The 25,616-nt window shown below is 36.0% G+C and overlaps 1 protein-coding gene across 4 annotated transcripts in view; it reads right to left on the bottom strand.

Annotated features, from left to right (window-relative positions):
* The window catches only part of LOC150096253 (SET domain-containing protein 4-like), a 151,405-nt gene that overhangs the window by 59,998 nt on the left and 65,791 nt on the right, over positions 1-25,616 (bottom strand). For all 4 annotated transcript variants that reach the window (XM_090409102.1, XM_090409100.1, XM_090409103.1 and 1 more), the window contains exon 6: positions 15,249-15,423. In XM_090409102.1, the coding sequence (XP_090265228.1) occupies positions 15,249-15,423 (175 nt within the window). The remainder of the gene's footprint in view (positions 1-15,248; positions 15,424-25,616) is intronic.

Below are 25,616 nucleotides of genomic sequence, written 5' to 3'. Positions count from 1 at the left end.
GACATTAGACAGAGAAAATAAAATTGTAGTTGCATTCAAAAATAAAATTTCTTAATGACAAAAAGAAAATAAGCCAACAGTAAAAGATAAGAATAAGAATGTTATTATAAATCCAGAAGATAAGATACAAAGATGGAAAGAATACCTAACAGAACTATACAAGGGTGGTCTGAAAGGTTCTTGGTCTCGACCATAGATCGCAACACTATCAGCGAGATTTTTTTTTTCTAAGTTGGTACATCTGTCATAAGTATCCATGTGAAATTGCAAGTCATTCTATCAAGTAATTTGTTTTATACAGCTGTCTGAAGCAAAAGTGTTGTCTATATCCCTTGAAATGGATAAAATTGAGCATCGTGCAGTTATAAAATTCTTTGTAAAAGAAGGTTTAGCGAACAAAAGAAATTCAGTCAAAGTTCCATCCTATTCCCCAGATTTGGCTCCCTCTAACTTCTATCTCTTCCCAAAACTAAAACTCTTCCTCCCTGGTCAGCGTTTTTCTTCGAATCAAGAGGTGATTGCAGCTGTACAGGGGTATTTTGCAGATCTTACTGAGAACCACTACAGGGACGGGATAATGTCACTGGAATAAATGCATTAGCCTTAAGGAAGATTATGTTGAAAAATAAAAATAATTTTGAAATTATAAATTTGTTTTTTCATTGTTAGGCCGAGAACTTTTCAGACCACCTTCGTATAATGGACACAGGCCTGGAAAACCAGGTATACTTAAAGAAGAAATAGTAAGTACGATAAAAGAACTACCTAATGGTAAAATGACAGGATGTAATGAAATATCAGCTTAGTTAATAAAAGAGATAGGAGAAAAACCAACAGATTTTTAAAAGAAATAATATAGAACATATATGATACAGGCATAATACCAGAAGACTGCATAAAATCTATTTGCATCTCAATGCCAAAAATAAAAAATAAAAAATAAATAAATAATGATAATAATAATAATGAAGCAAAATGTAAAGATTTTAGAACAATTAGTATATTCCCAGCTTGAAAAGTACTACTGAATATAATAAAAAATGGAATGTTTACTAGAATTAAATGCCACATAAGTGAATGTCAAAAAGGATTTGTGCCAGGAAAAGTACAATTAATGCAATTTATGAATTAAAAACTATCACTGAAAGATCAATAGAAATAAATACTAACATATATCTAACATCCACTCATAAACTTCACTATGAAAAAAGAAAAGGATGGAAAAATTAGCCTTCCTGGAATCTTCCTTTCCTGTATCCTTTCTAGAATACTTGCTATTAACTATCAGCACATCACACATCTTCAAAAAAATAGGCATTTTCGAATCTGCTCAACAAAGCACATGTTATCTACTATACTTTCAAATCATTCCAACAAGAACTGAGCATCATCCAGTGCATCTTACTATAGAATGGTTTCACCTCAAGGAAGTTTAAATGTATCTTGGACTCTTACAAGCCCATCACCAAAAACCCTGAAGCCGTAAGTCCCTATCCCATATATAACAGGCATCTCTGAGGTGATTGATATGATCTTGAAAAGTTAGTTCCTATATTATCTTTCCCTATCAGTCAAAATCTTCTCCTGGTGTTACCAATCACGAAAGATAAACATCCCCGCCTCTCTATTCCCCCCCCCCCCGGGTTTTTACCAAGTTCTTCGGTGTGAGTGCCTCCACTCATCTTTGGACAAACAGGACTTCCTGTTGAAAAAACAACTACAAAGTATGAGCAGAGACACTCGTACTGGACTTTGTAAACACCGGGGGGGGGGGAGATAGAGAAGTGGAGGGATGTTTATCTTTTGTGAATGGTAACAATAAACAAGAAAAATCTGACCTTGCTTGGCATGGAGTGGACACCAATCACAATATCCTATGGTCCAATACTTGCCTTTTACATCGATGCAGGTTAGATTTGAGGGATTATTTAAAGAAAGTGTGCTAAGGCACTTCTACTCAATCCAAATTTAAATTGGAATGACTCTCTCTCTCCATTGCTAAGATTTCAGAGTCTCATCCTCATAAATGACAAGCAATAGTGCTTCCCACCCACCATCCCCCAGTTAATTTTTTTATATTTAATTTAATATAATGCTGTGTCATTTCATTAATTAATTAAATTTAAGTTTATATCAAATCACTTAATTTCAAATTTGGGCTTTAATTGTTATTTTATTGTAACCACCCACTAGGTGGCATCTGACACATGGCTCAACTCTCTAAATAGGATTAACATTCTTTGTTCTAGCTTCACTTTGTGATTAAACTGATGTGCTGATCATGACCAATCAGTTTCTGGTCAAAATATTTGCAGCAATAAAAAATTATAAAATTATTCTATTCTTGTGAATACATGACTAATAAAAATTCACTATCTGCAAACAGTTGTATATCGCCAGTTAAACCCATCCCAATTTCATTAATATACAAATTATAAAATAAGGGCCCTAAGCCAGACTCATGTGGTACACCACTAGTGACTTTCCTCTTCCAGAATACCACAACCCATACAAAGTTCACTAATCTATCATCCAATTCCATCTGCTTCAGTTTAGTTAACAAGTTGTGGTGTGAGAATCTATCAAAAGCCTTCGCAAAATCTAAGAATAGCAGTGTATGTGTATCTCCCTTGTAAAATACATTTGTCACCTTATTATAGTACATAAACAAGCTGGTAAAACACAACCTCCCTTTAACAAACACATGTTGACAAGCACAAAGAATATCACTGTTATCAACCCACTTTTGTATCCTATCTCTCACCAATCAACCTATAATTTGTTACCTTAGCTCTTATTATCACCTTTGTGAAGTGGAACGATTTTGTCTTCCTTTCACTCCTTTGGGACTTGCACTGATGGAAGACTTGTTCAACAGCTACGTGTGTAGAGGATTAAGTGCTGTGAGGACATCATGTTGGAGGCTTAATGGATTTTTTACAACACTCAAAAAGAATTAAAATAGAATTTAATACTTCCTATATTTCGTCCTAGTCACTAGGACATCTACGGGGATTACAAAAACAATTAATATACACAAATAACAAACAATACTAAGCCCAACCACGTGGGTGACACTAAAGTCCTATCTAGGTAGAGCGCCCTCTAAGGGCAGTAGTAGGTGGCCTGGAATGTAAAGTGGGAACTCTGGTGATGAGTGTTTCCCAAATCTTTGGAAGCTTAATGCAACTGTATTTATTGAGAATTAGTTGGTTTTTGAGAGCTGCTGCTGCTGCTTCTAAGAAAAGTCTCTCTTTCTTGAATTTGCTGTGGTGGAGCATGGTGGTTTTTTTCTTCCATGATACCCTGTGGGTGGTGTCCAAAACATGGTCAGCCAAGCCTGAATGGCCATAGTTGTGTTTGAAGATGTAAGACTTGTGTTCCTCTAGACGGATGGATGCTGATCGGCCTGTCTGTCCAAAGTACACCAGCTTACAGGAACAGGGTACTTTGTAAACTTCAGGCAGAGAGAGAGGAGGGAGCTGATCTTTCGTAGAATGGATAAGGGTAGCAAGTTTGCGGTGGGGCTTATATGCTGTGTGTAGGTTGTACTGTTTTAGTATCTTGGCTATTTTTTCGGATGTGCCACGGATGTAGGGTATGGTGATGGCATTTTTAAAATCTTGTTGACGAGAAGGACAGGGAATGGGGGAGGAGTTGATTATTTTTTTGATACTGTGATCGCTGTAGCCATTGGAGAGGAAAGTGCTGTGTATGTGGTTAAGCTCAGTAGTGAGGGCGGTTCCACTGGAACAAAGATTGTGGGCTCTCTTGGTAAGAGTTTTAATAATGCCATATTGTTGAGAGGGGTGGTGATGGTGGGAGAGTTTGTGAATGTATCTGCCTGTGTGTGTGGGTTTTCTGTATACGGTGAAGGTAAGTGTATCATTAGGCAGGCGTGTGACTAAGGTGTCTAGGAAGGGTAAACAATTGTTCTTTTCCTTTTCCATAGTGAACTGGATTCTTGGATGTAGACTATTGAGATGACTGAGGAAGGAGTCTAACGTGTCTGGGCCATGAGGCCAAATAGAGAACACATCATCTACATATCTTAGCCAGATAGAAGGTTTGAGTGGGGCTGAGTCTATGGCTCGTTTTTCGAAATCTTCCATATAGAAATTGGCAAGGGGGGTGAGAGGGGGGAACCCATGGCAGTTCCCTCTATCTGCTTGTAGATTTTTTTGTTCCAAGAGAAATACCCAGAGTTAATGGCAAAGGAAAAGAGATCTAAGATGTCAGAGGGAAAAACGTTTTCTAAGAGAGAAATAAAGGTGTCAATTAAGGGAATACTGGTAAACAAAGAGGAGATATCAAAGCTTACCAATATGTCTGTCTTATTCAAGGTTAAATTTTCTGTGAGGGCTTTAAAGTGGGTCGAGTTTTTTTATATAGGAAGGGGACCTTCCGGTGAGGGGGATCAGAGAGTTGGCCAGCTGTTTAGATAGTCTATAGCAAGATGCATTGGTGGCATCTACTATAGGCCTGAGTGGGGAATTGGGTTTGTGGATTTTTGGTAAACCGTATTATTCGGGGGGGGGGAGCGGAAAGGTTTGAGTTTTTTCGTGACGTCAGGGGGCCAGGAAGATACTTTTTTGAGTAAGATTTTTAGTTTCTTAACTTGTGTTTTTGTGGGGTCGTGTTCTAGCGGGATGTAGGTAGCGTGATCACGGAGGATAATGTTCATTTTATGATTGTATTCACTGGTATTAAGGACGACTGTGGCATTACCCTTATCCGCTCTGATGATGACGATACTTTTTTCTTTACGTAGCTTCAGGAGAGCCGTGCGATTTGCTCGCGGAGTAATGCCCAGCAACAGACAGGCAGATCAGCATCCATCTTCAAACACAACTATGGCCATTCAGGCTTGGCTGACCATGTTTTGGACACCACCCACAGGGTATCATGGAAGAAAACCACCATGCTCCACCACAGCAAATTCAAAAAAGAGAGACTTTTTTTTAGAAGCAGCAGCAGCTCTCAAAAACCAACCAAATCTCAATAAATACGGATGCATTAAGCTTCCGAAGATTTGGGAAACACTCATCACCAGAGTTCCCACCTTACATTCCAGGCCACCTACTACTGCCCTTAGAGGGTGCTCTACCTAGATAGGACTTTAGTGTCACCCACGTGGTTGGGCTTAGTATTGTTTGTTATTTGTGTATATGTTACATTAATTGTTTTTGTAATCCCCGTAGATGTCCTAGTAACTAGGACGAAATATAGGAAGTATTAAATTCTATTTTAATTCTTTTGAGTGTTGTAAAAAATCCATTAAGCCTCCAACATGATGTTCAACAGCTAGGCCAAGGCTAATGCTATCTCCTTGGAATGTTCCCTTAAGATACCTGGTGATATGTCATCAAGTCCTATTACCTTATTGACATTTAGCTTACTTAACTCCTCATACCTCTTGCTCACCCACCATTAAGTCTTTTCTCATTTCATGCTCTACACTTGATCTGACTTCTGTAGTCAGATCAAGTGTCAGACCTAATCTCCTCAACTTCGAAAATGTCCTCTGCAGAATTTACCAATCTCCCACTTTCACCCATTATCATCATCTTACCATAGTGATTCTACTTGCTACATATTGAAAAAACTCATGAGCAATTTTCTGGGCCTGATTTTCTAATTTCTGCTCATATATTGCACTTTTGCTATTCTTACCAACTGAATCACTCTCCTGGCCTGCTCTTTTATACTCTTCATGCAACTGATTCTGACACGTACCTTATTCAGCCTTTTGACCTTCAAAATACATTAACACATTGATGCTGTTGAGTATTTCTTTGTCAGTTCCCCAGCAGCATTTATTTCTTGTCATAATAACCAGTCCCCTACTTCCAATTATATCCTTTCCCCACCTAAGTCTTTATATGACTAGCCACAATCCAGGTGATCATGATCACCTGGGTTGTGGCTAGCCATTCATGATCACTTTCACCAACTGGATGGAAGTGCAAAACCCAACTCATAATTACATCCACTGATGAAATAATCAGATCTAAAACTCTCAATCCTCATATGTCCTCCTTTATATACTGCTTAAATGAATATTTAGGCTTCTCCACTCTCCTAAGGATCCACTTTTTCCTCTCTCTATTTATTCCAGATGTTTACATGGTTCCTTGTTCAACTTATCATACTGTGGTCAGACTGGGAGATCTGTTAACATCGACCCATAAGAACACAAATAAATTACACCTGCCATCACAATTATCGTCAGTCAGGTCTAGAAGACTATGTCTTGGATACCTTGCACAGAATTAGATGGAAGAAAACCATCATGCATATATCTCCTCCAGAGATTATTCAAAATAAAAACACCTTTTAGCAATCTGCATAGGTAAAGTTGATAAGGCTCTGTATTACTAAAACCTTGATATTTAGGGTCTAGCTTCTCACTGAGGAGACCTCAAAAAAGGTTGAAACCGGTCTGGGTAGTGACCCCATCCATGATGTATTGCAGTATACATCTCTTATTGAGATGTGCTTTACATTATGTAAAATACTAAGAATAGTGATCAGAGCTTTACCCACCTTTACAATGAGTTGCCCTGGTGTTACACCACCTTTAGACTTGAACTACGTTTCAGGTGCAAACTTAACTGTTTGCTTACTTGGGATTAGGAGTAAATAACCAAGTTTATAAAATTACTTGGTAACCCTTATATATATTATTCCCAAGGTTAAAAAAAAAAAAATATATATATATATATATATATATATATATATTACTTCATTCTCAACTACCCAATTCACATCCCAATCCATTCCATTCCTTTTCTATGCTGATCATACTCAAACACATTCATCACTACTTCTAACATCCACTTTCCCTACGCCATGTAATTAGGTTGTGGATTTTTGATAATTTTTGTTAAGATGCTTATTGATTCCAAATATCTTGACAAATTTCATTGCTGGTGTGAGACTGTAGTCCCACTTGCATTTCAAGTGACTTGAAAAGTACCATGTTTGATACTGATAGCAGTTTACAGATTATATAAAAACATACATATAAAAAAGACATAATTAATAATCAAATATTATTAGCTTTGCTCTTTTTTCAAATTTTCTCAAACATTTATGTATGTCTGGGTATGGTACTCATTTACTAATCTGCTGTTTAGATCTACCCAACATGGACTAATTTTTACTTATATCAGCTGTCTGCTCTAATGACTCGAAAAATTTTTACACTTCCTTACTAGAACCTTCTGTGGGACCTCATGGTATTACTTCTGTAAGTTCTATTATCCACTGTAACGAATCAAATATAACCACATTAAAAGTAACATTATTTATTTTTTCAACTAATTGCTATTCAGCATATCATACTTCATCAGGAATCACTGAATAGGAAACTATGCACCATGATACTAGATTAATTACAACAAATAAGTCTCATTGTTCAATTCCTCATTTTAATGTTTGCACATATCATCAAAATTTTAACTGAAATTTTGAATCATGCCTTCTTTAAACAGAACACAATGGTGGTACTCACGAAGTCAATCAGGCGTGTGTTGACAGGTGTGACTAGATGAGCGCAGCAAAAATCAAGTGTCGTTAATGACATAGTCATTTATACAATGGTTTGATGTTATGACTGATGTTATGTCTTTGTAGAGAGACTGAATGGAAGACAAGACAAAGTATGGATTTGTATGAAGTGAGATATTTTATTAGGCTATGAGTTAATGAATGCGAAACAGACTGAAGAAATGAAAGATAGCATAATTGAAAGAAACAGAAATAGAATGAAAGCTAGTGAGACTGAGCGAGTGAAGGAACGCAAGAATGTAGAAGCGAAAGTAAGTATAAATGAGGAAACGGAAGTTCCCACAAGAGGTAGTGAGAGAATAAAACTGTCGAATGCAAGATTTGATAAAAGAGTTATTCAAAATGAAAAATGAAATGAGGAATATGCAGAGTGATATTAGATGTTTAGTGGAAACTAATGAAAGTGTGCAAAAGAATAGAATGAAAGAAAGAAAAAAGGGTAAAAGAGGTGACAAGCGATTTGAGAATAGCAGTGTATGGAGATTCTATTGTTAGAGGATTAGTTAATGAGAGAGTTCATAAGGTCTACTATCCAAGAGTGTGAATGAGCAAGATAATTCATGGTTTGGATATGGGGATGAAATGACCAAAAGAATTAGTGGTGGTTGTGGGAACAAATGATTTAAGTGGACATAAGGAGAATGCAAGAGCAAATATCTTGAGGTTATTGAGAAGAGTAAAAGATAACAGGATAGTGGGAAACATTGCAGTGTTTGTGGATATATGACATGTGTTTGATGGAGGAATGGAATTATACAGGCATGATGGATTGCATTTGAATGGCTTTGGAATGAGTGCACTGGAGAACTAGATGCAAGTGAAGTGTGTGATGTAAGCAAGAAATCAAAAGTAAGAGACGAAATGAAAGATCAGGAGAGTGGTATTGAAGAGACAGAAGTGCTTGGCAGTGGAAACAGTAGTAGTAGTGTGAGAGATGAAGAGAGAATGAGAATGCAAGAGGAACAGGGAAACGAGGAGAGTCTGGGTAGACAGGGATAGGGAAAGTGGGTGTTGGAAGTGGCAGTGAAGTATGTATGGGGATGATTATCATAGAAATAGAATAGATTGTGATATGGGAAGTTGAGACTGAGTGGATATATGGTAAGCGGTGATAAAGGTGATTGGGCAAGTGTGGCGGGGAAATCAAACCAACAAGTGCATTGGATAGAACTGGCTATAAACATAAAAATGAACTGCTGTGTTTACTTACAAATGCCAGAAGTATCAGAAATAAAGGAGATGAAACAGTTTCATTGATTGAGTATATTCGCCCCAAAATTATTGGAATAAGTGAAACATGGTTGAATGATGATATTCTAATGGGAATAGAAATGGAAGGATACAACAGTTTTCACAAGGATAGAAAGGACAAGAAGGGAGGAGGGGAGTGTTGCTGACAATAGCAGGAGAATTATGTCCACCTATGGTAGACATGAAAGATGGAAATGGTTACAAGGCAGCGTGTGCAAAGTGGAGGACGACAGGAAGACATATTTAGTTAGATGTTGTTATAGGCCAGGGAATGTGGAGGGCAGTGATGAAGAAATGTATAAACAACTTGGATTAGTGAACAAAGGAAGGGTAACTATCATGGACAGTTTTATTTATGGTGGTATAGTTGGAATGAAGAGACAGCATTTGGGAATAAGGAAAATTAATTTCTAGAGTTCTTGAGAGATAACTATCTCTGATAAGGTAAAGGAGGGCACACAAAGATCAAGAGTTTTAGATCTGATCATTTAATTAGAGGATGTAATTATGAGTGGGGTTTTGCACTTTCCTCCAGTTGGAGTGATCATGAAGTGATTGTCTTTATATCCTTACCTCACAGACCTCTGTGAGGAAAGGATATCCTTACCTCACAGACCTCTGTGAGGAAAGGATATATATATGGAAGTACAAGGCTGGTGATTATGACAAGCTTAGAAGACAGCTTGGGGCTATAGCATGGAATGAGGAGTTGAGTAGTAAGGAAATAAATGCTGCTTGGGAACTGACAAACAAATACATTATTATTATTATTATTATTATTATTATTCCTGATACCTCCAAGGAGTCCGAAGACTCATTGTGGGAGGATACCTACAACTGTCTCAATCACTACACCGAACCTCTACTACGAATCATCTCCATCAACGCCATCTACCGCCCACCACAACTAGTATTTTTTGTCTGTAAATTGCGTGTATTCTGAAGGGCCGATTTGTCTATATGCGGGATGAAAAACCAGAGTTTCTGGGAGAAAAACCCTGCTACCTCCGTATGAGATCGGCTAACTCACCTTCGATTGAAATAGTCCAGATAAAGATTCCTCCCGTCGCGACGAGAATCGAACTTAGGCCTATTCCAATCGAAGGGCACAATGTACTGTCATTCTTCCAATTGCGTTATGGAGGCACAAAATAGCCGAGCCTCAGTTAAAACTTCATTGGCTACAGCATTGCCATCCATTACCCTCCAAGGGTATTAATCACCGCCGCATCAAGTTCATGCTCAAATTTCTTCCCCACATGACAGCAACAATGTGTGAATGTATTCCATAGGTCAAAAGGGTGAATAAGGTAGGGGTAAAATGGATGAATGAGGGACTCAAGCATGGAATCTGGAAGAAGGCACTGTGGAGGCAGTACAAGATGAATAATGGCAATAATCAGTTATATAAGAGCATAAAGAACAAGCCAGGAGAGTGACACAATTATTAACGACAACAAACTGCAGTATGAGCAGAAATAGGTAAATCAGACAAAAAAAGACCCTAATGAATTTTTTTAGATATGTGGCAAGTAGAAGGAAGAATGATTATAATAAGATGATGTTAATGGATGAAAATGGTAGAATGGTAAATGCTGCAGTAGACATTTTTGAGGTATTCAGTGATCATTTTATAAGGGTGTTTCATCCTCATCAGGGTGAAATCATGAGAAACTTAGGTGTAGAGGAAATAGGATAGAATGGCTTAATTGCGAGTGAGCAGGAGGTATTTGAGGAAACAAATAATCTTGATGTCAATAAGGCAATAGGATTTAATGACATATCAGTACTCATCTTAAGGGAATGGTCCAGGAGGGAATTGGCAGTAGCATTGGCATGCCTGTTTAAGAAGTCTTATAACAGCACATATTCCAAGGGAGTGGAAAGAAGGTAAAATTGTTCCACGGCATAAAGGTGGTGATAATGCTGTGGTTACAAATTATAGGCCAATCTGTGTATCTGGGGTTGTGGTGAAGGTACTAGAGAGATTGGTGAGAAGTAGGAATACAAAAATGGGATGTTAACAGCAGTATTCTCTGTTGTTATCAAGCATGAGTTTGTTGAAAAGAGATCATGTTTTACTAACTTACTTATGTACTATAACAAGGTGACAAATGTCTCAGACAAGGGAGATGCATATACAGCAATATACTGTCCGACCACAGATGAGACCCTCAGCTGGCAATTTGCCAAGAAGAGTCAATTCATGTTGAAGGGGAGAAAAGAATAAGGTGATGTACAAATTCATTACCAACACGTGAAATCACATGCTTTATATGTAAAATTTTCCAACTGTTGTACAAGCAAAATAGTTACCACTTTAAAAACTAGGATTTTCATAAAAGAAAAACTAATTTTCCAACATATAAAAATAAACACTCATCCCACGAAACGCATTGATTACCCTATTATCAGAATAGATTCGCCTTCTTCTGTCATGCGCAGAAGTGTCGAAGGTCTCACATCTGTGGTTGCACAGTACAGTCATACCCCGACTTATGAGAATTCGGAGTTATGCGGTTTCTCATATGTACGTATTCCCATCCCGCTTCACTACTAGTCATATCTTTCCGGCACCGGCCGCATTCGCCATTGTCACACATGCTGTGAACAAGCACTGACGTGTTTCGCGCGGTCTCCATTCATACACGACTTTTAGTCTACAAACCTTGCGACTGTTTAATGTTATTGTCTTGATAAAAATTTCATCACATAAAAAATAATAATGTTGTCCAAAAGAAGCAAGTCCGATTCTTCTACAGCTAGCAAGAAAAGAAAAGAAAAACATTGACTTTGGAAACAAAACTCAACACTATTAAGGATTTTGAAGGTGGAATGAAAATTTGTGAGCTATCAAAGAAGTTCGATCTACAGGAATCCACAGTAAGAACAATCATGAAAGATAAAGAAAGAATTCTCGCTGCTGTGAAAAATGCCCAACCATTGAATTCAAGTATAATTCGTAAACGTCATGGGATTATTGGTGAGATGGAAACGATGCTTAAATTATGGTGTGATAATCAAGTGAGAGTAAAAAATTGTCCAGTTGATCAAAAGACAATATGTAACCAAGCCAAGCTGATTTTTGAGAGGCTAAAAGTAGAAGTGGCCAGTAATTATTGGTTCAACCGATTTAAAAATCACTGTAACTGGCACAGCATTGCGGAGAGTGGAGAGGCGGCAAGCGCTGATAAAGTGGCTTCGTCTGCTTTTCCTGAGACACTTAAGGCTATCATCAAGGAAGGTAGCTATAGCAGTCAAACCATATTCATGTAGACGAAACCAGCTTGATAAGACTAAGAGAACTTTCATCGCATGTGAAGAAAAAACGTTTCCTGGCTTTAAGGCTTCCAAAGACCGGTTGACAATAATGCTTAGTGGAAATGCAGCTGGTGATTGCAAGTTAAAATCTCTCTTAATTTATTGCTCCGAAAATCCAAGAGCTCTGAAAAAAAAATCTAAAGCTGGCTTGCCAGTGATTTGGAAGTCAAATTCTAAAGCTTGGGTGACAGCTTCTATTTTTGAAGACTGGTTTGGTCACCACTTCATACCTGAAGTTGAACGTTATTGCCAGTTTAAAAAAATTCCATTTAAAGTTATGTTCATTATTGATAATGCACCTGGTCACCTTCCTGCAACTTTAATTGATTTTGATCCACGCGTAAAAGTTGTTTTCTTGCCTCCAAATACAACTGGCTTACTTCAACCGATGGACCAAGGAGTTATCAAAACATTCAAAGCATACTACACACGCCGTTCATTTGGAAGTCTGAATAAAGCTATGAGGCAAAATGAGCACCTGTCTGTTAAAGAGTTTTGGAAACAGTTTAATGTTTTAGATGCTGTAAGGATTATCGGAGATTCTTGGGGTGAAATTTCCCAAAAAACCTTGTCCATCCTTTTTTAAATGTGAAAAGGAAACGTTGCCAGAAACTGATCAAGTTGCTGAGGCAATAGAAGAAGTTGTCAACCTTGCCAGGCAATTAGATTTAGAAGTCGACAGTGAAGATGTCAGCGAGCTGTTAGACTCGCAAAACAAGGAGCTTACAATCGATGAGCTCATAGAAATGCGTGAACAAAGTGCTACTGAAGAGATCAAAACCTCAGATCCAATTCTACCAGAAAAGCACATGACAATTGCAAAATTAACAGAAGGTCTCAGCTTAATTAAGAAAGGTTTACAGATTTTGGAGGACATAGATTCTAACAAGGAACGAATTATAGTCACAAGGCAAGGAATAAAAAAATCATTGGCTTGCTATGAAGAAATTTTGCGTGACAAGAAAAAGACATTATGCCGTCAGATGAATCTATTAGATTTTATGAAACCATCGACATCGAAATAACTTTCTTTTTTTATGTATGAAAAACTACAATTATGTTTATATTTCTTAAAAAATATAGGTGTTTTTGTAAACCTTTGGTCCCAATTAACTAATATTTTGTATGTTTGTATATATAAATTACATGCAAAATTATACCCCGAGTTATGCGAATTCGACTTATGCGCTTTTTATTGGTCCCACCTACTGCGTAACTTCGGGGTAGCACTGTACTTTTGTAGAAGCTTTTGATAGTCTGCCACACAACAAGCTGTTAAATAAATTGAAATGGATGAGATTGGATAACAAACTTCTGAGTTGGATGAGTGACTAGCTGTCAGATAGGTATCAGAAAGTTGTATGGTGGAGCAATATCCCAGAAGAGGAAGGTAAGTGGGGTGCCATAGGGGTCAGTTTTGGGACCATTGCTGATCAATTTGTACATGATATTGGGATGAATTTAACTAGTGATATGCAGCTGTTTGCACATGATGCAAAATTCAGTAGAGCAATGCAAAGTCAAGCAGATGTTATGGCTTTACAGGAGGACTTGAATAGATTGCATGAATTGGTCAGATATGTGGAACTATCAGTTCAATGTTACAAAGTGTAAGGTTTTGAAATTTGGTAAACTATGATGGGATGCAAAGTATACATTTGGTGGAGAAACTAATGGAGGTAGAGGAGATGAGAGACCTGGGAGTGGTGGTGTAGGACAAGGACCTGAAATTGAGGGCAAACACTGCAGAAATAGTAAGGATGTTGCATCAGATTATGGCAATGATACAGAGGACCCTGCCATGCAGAAATAAAAAGGTTATGATGCCAATGTATAAGGCCTTGATCATGCCTCATGAATTATGCCTCATGGATTTTGTCAACAGGTTTTTATGGTGACGAAGGTATGTTAGAAAGAGTGCAGAGAAGATTCACAAAAGTGGTCAGTGGTCTTTAGAATGTGGAGTATGAGGACAGATTGGGAGAATGTAAATTGCAAAGCCTCGTGAATAGGAAGAGGAGGGGTGGGATATCATTGAGACATATAAACTAGTCAGGAGATCTTATCAGGTTGATGTGAAAGAGATTTTTTATAAAATGGGAGGAAGGGGGGGATAGAACAAGAGGCCATCGCTGGAAACTGTATAAGGAGGGTATGAGCAGAGGAGTGAGTAGTAGGTTCTTTGCATGAAGAGTGGTTAGTGAGTAGAATGCATTGCCTTAGTGTATTGCAAATGTAAACATATTTAATCAGTATAAGGCATGGGTAGATGAGTTTTGTGTGCGATAGTGTGTACTTCCCACGATGAGTCTAACTCCATGGAGGTCAGATGTTAATAATATCACTGCTTAATACTGCTTCCAATTCAAGAAGCTTGTTTTCATGTTGTGTTAAATACTATATCTACTACTTTCTGTCTCTGATTCTCATTGTTGCCAGAATACAGCACTTACATTTGTTTGATCTGATTTGTTATTGTGGTACAGATGATGGTGCCCATCTTGAATTCTACTGATTATTTGGAGTTTGCTCCAGTGACTGACCTCGATGTTTGCTCTGGTTTCCTGACAAAAACAGCAAGAGCCTTGTTTAACCAGGTGACGTCTCCACCTGGTATGTCATTTCATCGTGTTGTACCATCATTTTCTTTTGTTTAAGATAGAACGTAGCAAAAACATGCTGACATTGATAATCACTCAAATATATAAGTAGGATGACACAGTATTAACATGCAGATTGGCTATGTGATTTTCCCCCACCTCCTTCCAGGATTACTTATTTTATACATAAAGATAGCTGGCTCTACTTCTGCTGGGAAGAAGTAGATAAGAGGAATCGCTCATGTTTCCCTCACTTTCCAACATTTTTTAGAGATTTACAAATGAAAAAAATGAGAAGGAATTTAAAGTTCAATTTATTATATGCAAACAAATAAGTATTGGCACATAGTCAGCACAATGCAGTAGGAGCATCTTATGATATAAAGATGTGCACCTGCACACTGTATGTAAATACATATTGCTATACATAAGATGTATCAATTAAATGAATTAAATGAAATATTCAGATTTCATAATTTCTACAATAATCAAAAATCAACTTACCAGTTGTAATAAGAACCATGTCATTAGGATTATTAGGAATAATGAAGCCATATTCAAGCAATAACTTTTGGTTATCATGATTGCCATAATTTATAAATACTTGTTGATTCTTTTTGAAATGCTGTTGTACAGTTATTTCAAAACAGCTTGTTTCTTTATTATAACCAGCTCGAACCTGAAATTGTTTAGAAAATTTTGAAAATTGTTTGAGAAAGATGGTTGTTCTGAAGGATGAAGCCATTTAGGAACAATTTAAGTTTAAATTGTTTCTAAATTTTCAAATGTAAATTGTTTAAACAACTTAAATGTTTCAATTTTCATATTTAAAAATGTTAATAATAATACAAAATAATTTGAAATAAATATTGAATTATAAGAATCTATAATAAAAATCAGTGACTTTAAACTATATATAAAAATAAATGATTTGGATTCTAATATATAACCTGTGGGTTTTCAATAATTTAAAACACATAATCACAGTAAGTTGAACATGTAACGTATGGTGGAAGATTCAAAAAATAATAAGATTATAAGTGTGCGCTTAATAATTGCTACCTTTTAAGTGTAAGTATACTAGCTTAAATCTAAATATGAACTATGAGAATGAAAACATTTACAGCAGACACACATGCACTGTAGCAAACACCATTATAACAAAATTTGATATTACTAGGGAAAGTCTCACAGAATCAATGCTATTTTAAGTTCATTATTACAAAGTGAAAATGGTAAAAGCTCAAGCCTTCAGGACAGTGAACTAAATTTCCTAACAAAATGACATCTTAATAATCACTAATAACAGAACACAAAGGACATTTGTATGATAGGAACCATACAAAGAGCATAGACAAAATGACAACACAAAAAGTACAAACAGTAAAAGGAGACAGACATAGGAAAGAAGTATAAATTATAAAAATGAAAATTCAGAATTGACACATGGATTTTCTGAATCTAAGGTTTCATGTTGCTCTTGATTTCAGATAATAGAAAAAAAAAATAGCAAAGCTTGGTAACTATCTCCAATCAAAAGTTAAGTTAAAAGACTAATATAAAATTTTAATAAATTATTATTATTATTTCCTGACCTCCGTGGAGTCACAAGACTCATCATGAGAGGTCAACACTAGTCAACCAAAGTCTATCATACCACTCCTTAAACTCAATCACCGTCTGCATGTTCACCATCCTTTTAGGCAATGCATTCCATGCGCCTACCACAATCCATACAAAAAAACTTTCTTACCCTTTTACTCACCACTCCCTTTTGCAACTTCCAGGGATGCCCACTCCTTCTTCTCACTCTTTTCTCTTATTCCACCATACGAAAAATCTCTTCAGTTTTAATATGATAACCCTTCAACAAATTAAATGTCTTGATCATATCCCCCTTTGTCTTCTATCCACCAATCTCTGCAGTCTGAATAAAAATGAGTGCACAATGTTGATTATAAGGATAGACACTCATTTTCATTTTCACACTCATCATTATACATAATTTTTGTTATCCATCTATGCACTCTCTCTCTCTCTCTCTCTCCAAGATTACTTCATCCCCCTTCAAATCCCAGTGACCAGATCTGAGCACAGAAATCCAGATGTGGTGTGATCAAAGCTTTATACAATGGAATGAAATCGGCACACTTTTATCTCTCATGGTCAATGTTCTCCTCAACATTATCACAATTCTCTGAGATGTCTTCACAACCTTTGCAATATGTCCTCAGAACTTCATATCTCTATCCACAATCACCCCTCCATTTCTTGCAGTATAACTCCACCAAGTGAGTATGAAGCATCTCATTTGTGGATCTCAAATTTTAAAACATTACATTTAGTTGTATTAAACTGACATCCCCATTCATTTGCCTACCATTCCAGCTTATTCAAATCCTTCTGAAGAGCCAAAACACCAAAACTGTTACTAATAATCTTCCCAAGCTTCACACCATTTACAAAAACTGAATATCTCTCTGTAGTCTTGTGACAATATCATTGACATAAAGATTGAACAGTAATGGTCTCAGTACCAAATCCTATGGAACTCCACTTGTAACCTTCCTAATCCCTGATACTGCTCTCCTATAGAAAACTCTCTGATATCTATCAGAGAGTCAATCACTAATCCAATCTACTAACCTGATATCCAAACCCATACGATGCAACTTAAAACTTGTCATGTGGCACCCTATGAAATACCTTGGAAAAATAATAAAAAAAATTTACAGTATATGCCTTATCCTGATCAACTCTCTTGTTACTCTATTGTAAAAGGTAACCAGATTAATAATATATATAGGTAACATGGTGTTTTCTCCCAAAAACTCTGGTTTTTCATTCCACATACAGACAAAAAATACTAGTGGTGGTGGGCAGTAGATGGTGTTGGTGATGGATGGAAGTGGTGAAAGAGAGTTGTAGAGTAGGTGCCTTCCCTCAATGAACCTCTGGACTCCTTGGAGGTGTCACGAAATAATAATAATAATAAAAAAACAAGAGTGTTCTTTAAAAAATCCATGCTAGCCTGAATAAATAATATAACCCTCATTTGGCCAATTCTGTATATGAGTTCTTACCAATTTCTCCAAAATCTTAACTACAGAAGAAATACAAACAGGCCTATAGTTTGATACCTCCATTCTTCTGCCATGCTTATACAAAGGTAGTATCTTACCCTCCTTCCACTCTACAGGAACCTATCTCATTGCAAGACCTTCATTACACAGCCAAGTTAATGGCAGCAGTTCCATAGCATATTCTTTTAAAACACATGATGAAATTCCATCTAGTCCCTCTGCCTTACTGGCATTTATCATACTTAGTATTCAGGATACATCTTCTTCATTTGTTTCTAACACTTTACCACTCATTATCCTTCTAGGAATAAAGCCTGTAGTACCAGGATTAAACCCTCTAATAAAGGGATCATTAAATAGCTGAACTATGTCATCTGCTTTCGTCACCCAATTCCCACCTCCATCCAACAAGGTAATCTGTCCATATCACTTTTCCTCCTACTTGCCACACAGCCAAAATACTGAAGAGTAATTTAAAAGACATACCTGGTTGTATATTTTTGGAAGCTGAGGATGACAAAATATTTGAAGTCAAACTTGAATGAACATTTAAATTTCTAAATGTTACACAGGCATAAATTCATGTCACTTACCTGAAATCTTCATAATGAATTAAATATATGAAGACCTGGAGAAATAGATTAGGGACTGATTCAGAAATGGATCGATGAATTTCATCTACCATCATCTCAATCGACTTTAGTTTAGGTGGAAGATGAATTTCATTATCTTGTACTCTAGCAATACTACCTAGTTGAAGCTTGAGATTACTTTACCTTCCTATGGGATTCTTTAAGCTAATAGGTGGAAATTATAAAACTCCTTCCCCCATGCCATGATATAAATTGATAACAATGGTTGGTCATTCAGAGAGTTATTTTACCATAATCATTCTTCCTTCTCCTTATCATGAAAAAAGGACTAGCTTCCTGACATAAATGATACCAGTTTCCTTATAACTCTTATCGCTGTTCTCTTATGTGAATCTCACCCACAAAAGGTTATAAACTTATTGCACATTATTAATTATTATTATTATCATCATCATGGTAATTGATGGAGAGTGGTAATTATTATTACTAATCTCCATGTAGTCAGTAGACTCATCGTGGAAGGTTCATTCAACAGACAACATATTGATCAGATTGAATCTTAAATTAACATTTCCTGCTTTAACAACATATTTTGATAATATGTTCCATTCACCCACAGTTTTCATTGCAATGAATTATTATTGCAATGAATAATAATAATTAATAATGTGCAATAAGTTTATAACCTTTTGTGGGTGAGATTCCCATAACAGAACAGCAATAAGAGTTATAAGGAAACTGGTATCATTTATGTCAGGAAGCTAGTCCTTTTTTCATGATGAAACATGTGGACTGCAGAGTTTGGTAGATAGAAGAAGGAGAGGTGATATGATTGAGACTTTTAAACTGTTGAGAGGTAGTTACAGGGTTGCCACTGGGGAGTTCTTTCGCCTGGTGGAACAGCAGGAAGGTGCGATGACAAGGGGCCATCCTGGAAGTTACGAAAGGAAGAGGTGTTCTACTACATTAGTGCAAGACATTGAAAGAATATCCTCAGTGAAAAGATGAAAAAAAAATACAAAGAGTACTGTTTTAAAAATTATTATTATTATTATTCAAGCTTCCATGGAGCCAAAGACTCATCGTGGGAGGTCCTTCCCAGGAAACACAAAGTCTATCATACCACTCCTTGAACTGTTTCCTTATAACTCTTATCAATGTTCTGCTATGTGAATCTCACCCATGGAAACTTGAATAATAATAATAATTTTTAAAATCAGCTTTATATATATTTTTTTCATCTTTTCACACAGGATATTCCTTCAATGTCTTGCACTAATGTAGAAGAACATCAGCTTCCTTTCGTAACTTCCAAGATGGCCCCTTCTCATCACACCTTCCTGCTGTTCCACCAAGCGAAAGAACTCCCCAGTGACAACCCTGTAACTATCTCTCAACAGTTTAAAAGTCTCAATCATATCACCTCTCCTTCTTCTATCTACCAAACTCTGCAGTCCACATGTTTCATCATGAAAAAAGGAATAGCTTCCTGACATAAATGATACCATTTTTTTTTTTTTTAAATAACAAAACCTGTGGTGCGTTCATAATTAGAAGAAAAAACACATGTATAAACCACAGTGAAAATTATTTAATTATAAATATTTCATCCTGAGTATCTTAGGACATCATCAGTACAGTATTTAAACATAAATTAGGAATAACATACAGTTAGGGCGCATGATTACAATAGAATCTCATGAAAACGTGCATAACATGCTAAAGTAGTACAAAAAAAAAAAACCTTAATTATTTAACACAGTTTTGTATGATAATTTCCCATACTTTAGGAATAGTAAGAACGTCGTTGCAGTTTAGGTTTGGTCTGTGTAGTAGGGCTTCAAGAACTTTCTTTGTATAAACGTTCATGTTTAAATAAAGATCTATGTAAAAGTTTAGCCTTTTCCCAATGGATCCTATGGTTTGGATTTTCAATTCCATGTTGAGAGAGGCCAGATTTCTGCGGTTTAAGAAGACGAATGTGGTCTTGATGTTCCGAGATGCGTTTCTGAGCAGACCTACCTGTCTGTCCAAAGTAAGATAATTTGCATGAACATGGAATCTCATAAACACCAGGTAACATCAAGGGTGAGAATTTGTCCTTAGGAGAAGATAATAAGTTGTAAATTTGGTTGATAGGTTTGTAAGTAGTGGCAAAATTGTATTTCTTCATAATTTTAGAAAGATGTTCTGAGATGCCTTTAACGTAAGGTATGGGAATCCTATGCACTTCTTCCTGTCTGGTTTGATGTATGCAGAAGTGACTGATGATTTTTTGAGTTGTTTTGGGATTATATCCATTTAGGATAGCTGTATTTTTGATAACTTCTAATTGCTGGTTTAAAGATTCTTCAGAGGAGCAGAATTTGTGTGCTCTGGAAACTAGTGATTTAATAATGCAAGATTTCTGAGATGGATGATGAGCGGAAGAATTGTGAATGTAGTGACCTGAGAATGTAGGCTTGCGAAAGACAGACGTGGCGATGGAACCATCTTCTTTTCTTTGGATGTGTAAATCCAAAAAGGAGATACCCTGTGGAGATTCTTTTTCTAACGTAAAGTTGATGCGATGATGAAGAAGGTTAATTTTATCTAGAAACAGTTGTAATTCAGGTTCGGGATGATTCCATACTGTAAATACGTCATCGACATATCTTAGCCAAATTTTTGGTTTGGGTTCAAAAGTGAATATTTTTTCCTCAAGGTGTTCTAGAAACAAATTTGCTAGGTTTGGTGATAAAGGAGATCCCATTGCTGTTCCTTCCTCTTGCTTGTAAATTTGACCTTTCCAGGTGAAGTAACCTGATGCAATAACAAACTTGAACAATTCAACTATATCAGACGGAAATTTTTGAGTTAGTAATTCTATTGTTTCTTTATGGGGAATGTTAGTGAAGAGGGAGACAATGTCGAAGCTGATTAACAAGTCAGTTTTTGATAGTTGAATGTCTTTAATTTTTGTGTGAAACTCAGTAGAATTTTTGATTGAAGAGACTGAGTGGCCTATGTGAGGGCGGAGAAGGTTAGATAAGAATCTTGATAACTTGTACGTTGGACAGCCGATACAGTCTACGACAGGTCTAAGTGGAACATTAGTTTTGTGTAGCTTAGGTAAGCCATAAATTCTAGGAGGTCTTGCATGGTATGTCTTAAGTTTTTTGATTGTTTCTTCATCTAAGGAGGAAGTTTCATTAAGTAGCTTATTTAATTTTCTGAGTTGACGATTTGTAGATGGTTCCATCGCCACTTCCGTCTTTCGCAAGCCTACATTCTCAGGTCACTACATTCACAATTCTTCTGCTCATCATCCATCTCAGAAATCTGGCATTATTAAATCACTAGTTTCCAGAGCACACAAATTCTGCTCCTCTGAAGAATCTTTAAACCAGGAATTAGAAGTTATCAAAAATACAGCTATCCTAAATGGATATAATCCCAAAACAACTCAAAAAATCATCAGTCACTTCTGCATACATCAAACCAGACAGGAAGAAGTGCATAGGATTCCCATACCTTACGTTAAAGGCATCTCAGAACGTCTTTCTAAAATTATGAAGAAATACAATTTTGCCACTACTTACAAACCTATCAACCAAATTTACAACTTATTACCTTCTCCTAAGGACAAATTCTCACTCTTGATGTTACCTGGTGTTTATGAGATTCCATGCTCATGCAAATTATCTTACTTTGGACAGACAGGCAGGTCTGTTCAGAAACGCATCTCGGAACATCAAGACCACATTCGTCTTCTTAAACCACAGAAATCTGGCCTCTCTCAACACGGAATTGAAAATCTAAACCATAGGATCCATTGGGAAAAGGCTAAACTTTTACATAGATCTTTATTTAAACATGAACGTTTATACAAAGAAAGTTCTGAAGCCCTACTACACAGACCAAACCTAAACCGCAACGACGTTCTTACTATTCCTAAAGTATGGGAAATTATCATACAAAACTGTGTTAAATAATTAACGTTTTTTTTTTTTTTTTTTTTTGTACTACTTTAGCACGTTATGCACGTTTTCATGAGATTCTATTGTACTCATACACCCTAACTGTATGTTATTCCTAATTTATGTTTAAATACTGTACTGATGATGTCCTAAGATACTTAGGATGAAATATTTACAATTAAATAATTTTCACTGTGGTTTATACGTGTATTTTTTCTTCTAATTATAAATGATACCAGTTTCCTTGTAACTTTTATCGCTGTTCTGTTATGGGAATCTCACCCACAAAAGGTTATAAACTTATTGCACATTATTAATTATTATTATTATTAATTATTTGTTATCATAATAACAAATAATTTTTTGTGTTTATAGAAACTTAATAAAATATATTAAACAGATCTCATTATAATGAATCAAAATTTTATAACAAATATTTATCACTGATGAAAATAAAACTCCATACCTGTGCACAAACACAATTACATTTATTTATTGTAGATAAACACAGGGTACCTTGGCTAAATTTGACTAGTTTCACCTTAACAGCATTGCCAATGATGACAATGGTTAAGTATTACTAAGTTCAGCACAAAAATCCATCATGAAATGAACAAATAAACAAGATAACAGACTGCAGGAAAGAAAACAATATTACTACCTCTTCCCCTACCTCATTATTCAGAATACCTCTGTATTTCAAGTAGTGGTGCCATTTTATTTGTATTATCAAGAGTTACTCCATAGATAGATTTGTTTGGTCTCCAGTTCTTGAGTATGTTGTATCATGTATAGTCAGAATTAATGCAGATAACAAAATGATTTCATTATTTTTTTGTATTTCGGCAACTATTAAAACGTGCAAAGATAACAAAAAATGACAATAATTCAAATTAAAAGAAAAATTGTCAATTTTGGAAGAAAAAAAAAATTAATGAAAAAGAATTTGGCACTGGTCCTTCAACAATGTCTATAATTTTAAAAGACTGAAGGGCAAGATTAGGAAGAGAGAGCCTTGGGACATTATGCGATGGCATTGATAAAGCTGTTTTTTTCATGGTTTTAAAATTTTCACTCAAGAAATATCCCAATTAGTGGTCCAATAATGCATGAAGACATTAGATTTTGGGAAATTTTTGGACACAGTAATTTTCATGAATGTTTGGATGGCTTGATGGTTTCAAGAATACCATGAAAGTGCTCCTAGAATAATCTACATATAAGAAAAAGGTACCACAGGATTGAGTTAATGAATGGTGTGCTAGTGAAATTAAAAGGCTGATGAGAAGAGGATGTTATGTCAATTACTTCCTCACTATACACCTCACTGTTATGGGAGATCTATGCAGAGGAGGGAAGAAATCAAAACAACATGTAATTGTCTTGTTTTATTGCAACAGAAAATGATGTTTTAAGAATATTTGATCACTTACTGGTGATTACTGTACAAACATGCCTGGATGACACAATTAATATTTAATAAATAACTAAAAAACTTGGATACCTAAATGAAAAGACCCAGCAATAAAAATCCTCATTATTCATAATTGCTTGATACATAATTTGAACATTAAATACATCAGAGGAGTCAACTTTCAAAAATGTTATTGGTGAAATTAGTTTTGAGAGGTTAAGTGTTACTAAGAACATCACAAAAACAATCATATTTACAATATGAATATTTTTACAAATGTCTTTGTGTTTTACAATTCTTCTCAGATTCAGGTTCATAACCATACTAATTATGCCTGTCATGTTCCTTATTAGAAATTGATATTTATGTTTAAAGAAAAAAAATGCAGCATCTTGGATTAAATGTGCTTAACCATATCTCTGATAATTATAATAATTTCATTGGTAATTTGTTCTAATTCACAGCTGTTATGACAGTAATGTAAATTTATGTTAAAGACATTCATTCCCTTTTTTGTTAACAATAATGTAGCACATTATTAGTGAAACATTAACTTCTTAGTTTATTTATTCATATGGAGTTTCCTCCCTTTTCTCCCCTATCCCTATTGGGGCAAGTTGAGCCCCCTCATGGGGTGGTTAAGTATTTATGGCTGTAGATCCGTGTGTTCACGAGGTCGGTTTGCCTGCTTGCAGGATGAAAAAACTCCAGATAAACTGGGGAAAAAACCCTGCTGTCCACGCCCAAGACCGGATAACTTGGCTATGGCTGAGGAAGATCCTTAAGCTCCTCACGGCGATGACGGGAATCGAACCCAGGACACTCCTTCCCCAGGCATATGGTTGCGAAGTGCAAAGCCACTGGGCTAACTGTGCAGACAACTTCTTAGTAATGCATTACTAAGGTGAACACTCAGTATAAATTTGTACTGGGTGTTCTACTACATTAGTGCAAGACATTGAAAGAATATCCTCTGTGAAAAGATGAAAAATATATATAAAGCTGATTTAAAAAATTATTGTTATTAATCAAGCTTCCATGGAGTCAAAAGACTCATCGTCGGAGGTCCTTCCCAGGAAACACAAAAGTCTATCATAGCACGACTTGGACTCATTGACTGTTCTTGCTCTCACCACTCTATCACGTAATGTATTCCATGGTTCAACCACCCTCCATGCAAAGACACCACTCCTCACCCTCTTGCTCACAGCTTCCTTTCGTAACTTCCAGGGATGGCTCCCTGTCATCGCACCTTCCTGCTGTTCCACCAAGCGAAAGAACTCCCCAGTGGCAACCCTGTAACTACCTCTCAACAGTTTAAAAGTCTCAATCATATCACCTCTCCTTCTTCTATCTACCAAACTCTGCAGTTCACATGTTGCAATTATTTTCCTTTCTTTAAGTGGTTGCATGTGTATACTTGATGCATCCTGTCAAACAGTATTCTAGTCTACACAAGGATTTTAAGAAACCAATTTTAAATGTTACTTTCACTTTTGGATTAGAGGATTCTGAAAGAAAAGACTATCTGGATAACAAACTTTCAAAAGAAAATAGGAGAATGAAATAAGAGTTCATTTGCTTATTAGCAGAAATTTCTAATTCAAAAATATTCTTTAGCTTAATTTGATAAATCAAATTTGAAATATCATTAGGTACTACAGTTTTAATTTTGTTAAACAAAATAGAAGAAATCAGTGAAATATGCACCTATGTCTCAGGTGCATATTTCACTGATGTAAAGTTTTGGGAAGATGTAAAAATTACGGCATATATTCTAATGGCTGCGGCATTGTCAAATTATATATATTATATTTAGTAAT

This window comes from Typopeltis vanoorti, chromosome 19 (genome assembly GCF_054136105.1).
Source record: "Typopeltis vanoorti isolate ZY-2024b chromosome 19, IOZ_Tvanoo_1.0, whole genome shotgun sequence".
Classification (NCBI taxonomy): domain Eukaryota; kingdom Metazoa; phylum Arthropoda; class Arachnida; order Uropygi; family Thelyphonidae; genus Typopeltis; species Typopeltis vanoorti.
Note: the sequence above shows the minus strand (reverse complement) of the source record. Positions and strands in the feature narration are given on the sequence as shown.